Here is a 4,201-nt window from a genome sequence, read left to right on the forward strand (position 1 = left end):
AGGATCACGATGGCAGAGGAGCAAGTGACACCTAAAGCAAATTAACCCAACACTTTAGTCGCAAACTTGTAAGCCAACTATTACCATATTTCTAAACCACTAACAATGCTAGTCCACACCAACTTTTCCCCGTAATTTGCAATTCCTGCAACCCAACAGAAGTTTCTCCTCAGATTGACCAGCATATGCATGATGGGCACACTTTACTATTATTCAATTTGTTAAAAATATAATTTAAATAATTAAATTTACCTCTTCTTATCAGTTTAAGACGAAGATTCAAACACAAACAAGTTGCTTCCTTCTGCCATATGTGTACACTTTGACATTAAACTCCAAATTGCATAGCAGTTTGCCTACTAAATTAACTTTTAATTTGGGGGAGATGGGGAGGGAGATTAGCAAGTCAAACATGCTTTTGAACCACTTCTTCATGCCATATTGCATGCCCAGATTCAAATGCATGAATCCCAGGTAAAATCCAACCAAAGTTTTGATGCATTTCCACTGGGAAGGGTGTCGATCCAAGTATGAATGAATGTAACGTGTCTTTTCTTCCACCTGTTACATCACAGCCTGTACTGTATGTGTATACACATATGTGGCTCTTTGGTTCTGGCCTAGAAAAAATTTGAAAAAAGATCAGATCTACGGCGAACGTAGAATTTCGAAGAAAAACCAAAAGCAATTAATACTTGAACCGGAGATTTGAGCTAAAAATTGTCCTTTACTTGTGAGGGAAAAAGAAAACAAAAACTTACCTTTGTCTCTCACAAACTTGTCCCATCCGATTCAATAGGAAATTCAGAAATTATAAGAGTATTAACAGTGGATTCAATAAAATTAGAATTTGATTAAAATTTACATAAAGTACATAATAAATTATTATAATAGACTCAATAAATAAACAGTAATTATAGCTTAAGTTATTTGGCTGGCCAAATTTGGCTTAGCCTAAGATGCTGGTTAAATATTATTTTGAAAATAAATAATTCCTTCCCGCTACCTCTGCTCTCCCACGCAAAATTCTACTAATAATTAGACATGAATGAAATATTGGTTGGTTTAAAAAAAAAAAAAAAGAAAGTCCGACTCCACATACCAGCTATTCAACAAAGGAAATTCCAGAGGAGTTGTTACTTTTTGAAAATAATAATAACAATATTGAAAAGGCTGAGGTAATATTGTACTTTGAAAAGGAAGGGAGTTTCACCGTCGGGCGGACCACTTTCAAATCCCTTTTGAAGCAAATCATTTCCTTCATTCACCGCTTCTCATTCAGTCCTCCCAACTCCCAAAGTGTGCGGCTCTCAGCCAGAACCCTTTTGCTGCCATTGTTTACTAGCCAACCCATCTTCTTCGTCTCCTGTGTCTCGATTTCGCACGCCCATTGTCTTCTCCACGCCTGCTCAAATGCCCCGCACGCGAGCTATCTTCACCTTCACTTTTCTATAGCACGCGAGTGTGGTGTACCGATATATGATTACAACAGATCTGGCTTTTATGGTTTGAATTCTGCGCTTCTACGTTTTGTTTTGTTTTTTTTTTTGTTTTCCTTGGCTTGAAGGGAGCAATGGTTGCGGAGCCTTGGATTGTAAAGATAGGTAGTCAGGTAAGCTCCAATCTCAGACACAAGCTCCTTCTCGAACCTTCAAAGAGGAAGAGCCCCAAGAACAACTATGTCCCAAAGCAAACCATAGGCATCCTTTCCTTCGAGGTAGCCACCGTTATGTCAAAGACCGTTCTTCTCCATAAATCCCTGACCGATTCCGAGATCTCCAAGCTCAAGACCGAGGTCTTGAAATCCGAAGGAGTGTTAAACCTGGTGTCCTCCGACGAGGTCCACCTTCTGGAGCTCGCTCTGTCGGAGAAGCTCGACGACTTGAACCATGTCTCCTGTGTGGTGTCTAGGCTGGGCAAGAAATGCACCGAGCCGGCCTTGCAAGGGTTCGAGCACGTGTATGGGGACGTCGTGAGTGGGGTTATTGATGTGAGGGAATTGGGGTTTTTGGTGAAGGATATGGAGGGAATGGTGAGGAAGATGGAGAGGCTTGTGAATGCGACGGCAAACCTGTACACTGAATTGGAGGTGTTGAATGAGCTGGAACAGTCGACGAAGAAGTTCCAGCACAATCAGCACAAGGAGAGTAAGAGGGCTTTCGAGCAGAAACTGATTTGGCGCAGGCAGGACGTGAGGCATCTCAAGGAAATTTCTCTTTGGAACCAGACGTACGATAAGGTTGTGGAGCTCTTGGCCAGGACGGTGTGCACAATATACTCTAGGATTTGTATCGTCTTTGGGGACCCTGCAATGAAATCGAAGAACAGCCAAAGTGGGCTTGATTTGCATCGTCGTCTCCAGACGGGTTCGGGCGCGGAGCAATTGAAACGGGTTTTCAGTAGGAGTAGTGAGAACCATTCGGTGGAGAAAAAGGTGACAAGCTACAAGTCTCAATTTGATTCTCGGAGGGGTGAGGTAGCACTGTTTCGACCCGAAGAGTTTAGTTTCCCGTGTGGAACGAGCCCCGGGAGGCTTTTCATGGATTGCCTTAGCTTAAGCAGTTCGGTTTCCAAGTATGATGAAGACGATGATGACGGTGATCGAGACGACCGGATTAGCCGAGTTTCAAGAGTTTGTATCTCTGGCAATGCTGGTCGGAAAAGAGAGCACGTGAATTACTCTAATCACGTTAATCGATCCCAAACTGGTGTTCCATTTAGTGGGGATCAACGAGAATACAAGTCCGGTGTAATGCAAAGTGCTCGTTTCGGTCCCAAGAGCCGGTTGACGGTCTATGCTCCTTCCACCACCGTAGGAGGCTCTGCTTTAGCCTTGCATTATGCAAATGTCATAATTATCATTGAGAAGTTGCTTCGCTACCCTCATCTTGTGGGCGAGGAAGCTAGGGATGATTTGTATCAGATGTTACCTACGAGCTTAAGAATGTCTCTGAGGACTAATCTCAAGTCCTATGTCAACAATCTGGCAATATATGACGCTCCTCTTGCTCATGATTGGAAGGACAATCTTGATGGCATTCTAAAGTGGCTTGCGCCACTTGCACATAATATGATCAGGTGGCAAAGTGAGCGAAATTTTGAGCAACACCAAATTGTTACGCGGACAAATGTTCTGTTGCTTCAGACACTCTATTTTGCCGAAAGGGAAAAGACAGAGGCAGCATTATGTGAGCTTCTAGTTGGGTTGAATTACATATGTCGCTACGAGCATCAGCAAAATGCGTTACTAGACTGTGCCAGCAGTTTTGATTTTGAGGACTGCATGGAATGGCAATTGCAATGTGGAGCTACTTACCTTCATTGACCACATTGGATATCATGAATATATAATTGGGTGGTAGAGCATTTTTTTTAGTTCCTTATACAACAATGAACTCACAGATGATAGTTCAACAGGATGTGAATACCTGAGCTTCGCACACTGAAGACTTTTTATTGTTAAGGACTGATTTACTAATGTATCATGTTGCAAGGTACAAGAAGTTTGAATTCTGAAGTACATAATTCCAATTATTTATGCAAAAGAAGTATCGTTTTCTTTCTTTGTTGGATTTGTATATATGTTTGTATACAGTCAGTAGTTTTTCCTTCTCAAAATGCCAGTATTGATTGCAATTTTTACTTCTTATGCATGGAGTCAGATCATTTATTATACAATGGTGAAGTACACGTTCACTGTTCACTTGGGCACATTATGTAGTCAGCGACTTGTGTAAAATCTCGTATGGTGCCTGCCTCTTTTACGAATGGTGACATCTTAAAATCATCTTGGAACCCTTGCATCCTTACTGGTGTTAAAACTGGTAGCTAAAACTATTTCTTTCACTTTAGCAAACATGGATTTTGAAGGTATGTATTGAATAGTTATTCTCTCTGTAGAAAACTTGCCATCAGTGTAACAATCGAATTGTGTGGTTGATATGCCTCTATTGTAAGTGTCAATTTTTATCCCTCCTAAGGAGATTTCAGTCCACCAGTGCTTTGATACAAGAGTGAATAGATTCTCTTCAACTTTTTAGTATAAGTAACAGAAATCATACTTGAAAGCTTTTTTTATCATCTTGGAACTCGGGTGTCCTGAATTTATTTATCTAATTGATGCATCTCTTTAGTATGGTTGGTTCCTCTAATCCTCTTGTATTGACAGCTTCTGATCCTCTAAATATTAAGCAAATCTTCC

At 41.0% G+C, this 4,201-nt stretch overlaps 1 protein-coding gene across 1 annotated transcript; it reads left to right on the plus strand.

Annotated features, from left to right (window-relative positions):
• The first annotated feature begins 1,221 nt into the window (after positions 1-1,221).
• Positions 1,222-3,563, plus strand: LOC118349003 (protein PSK SIMULATOR 1-like). Its single transcript, XM_035691967.1, has one exon. The coding sequence runs from the start codon at positions 1,574-1,576 to the stop codon at positions 3,323-3,325; it is 1,752 nt and encodes a 583-aa protein (XP_035547860.1). The 5' UTR covers positions 1,222-1,573; the 3' UTR covers positions 3,326-3,563.
• Positions 3,564-4,201: the final 638 nt, after the last annotated feature.

The sequence above is a fragment of the Juglans regia genome, chromosome 7, assembly GCF_001411555.2.
Source record: "Juglans regia cultivar Chandler chromosome 7, Walnut 2.0, whole genome shotgun sequence".
Taxonomy (NCBI): Eukaryota; Viridiplantae; Streptophyta; class Magnoliopsida; order Fagales; family Juglandaceae; genus Juglans; species Juglans regia.

What these genes read in the sequence shown, in the direction of transcription:
- LOC118349003 (XM_035691967.1), top strand. Translation starts at nt 1,574, where the DNA reads ATGGTTGCGGAGCCTTGGATTGTAAAGATAGGTAGTCAGGTAAGCTCC.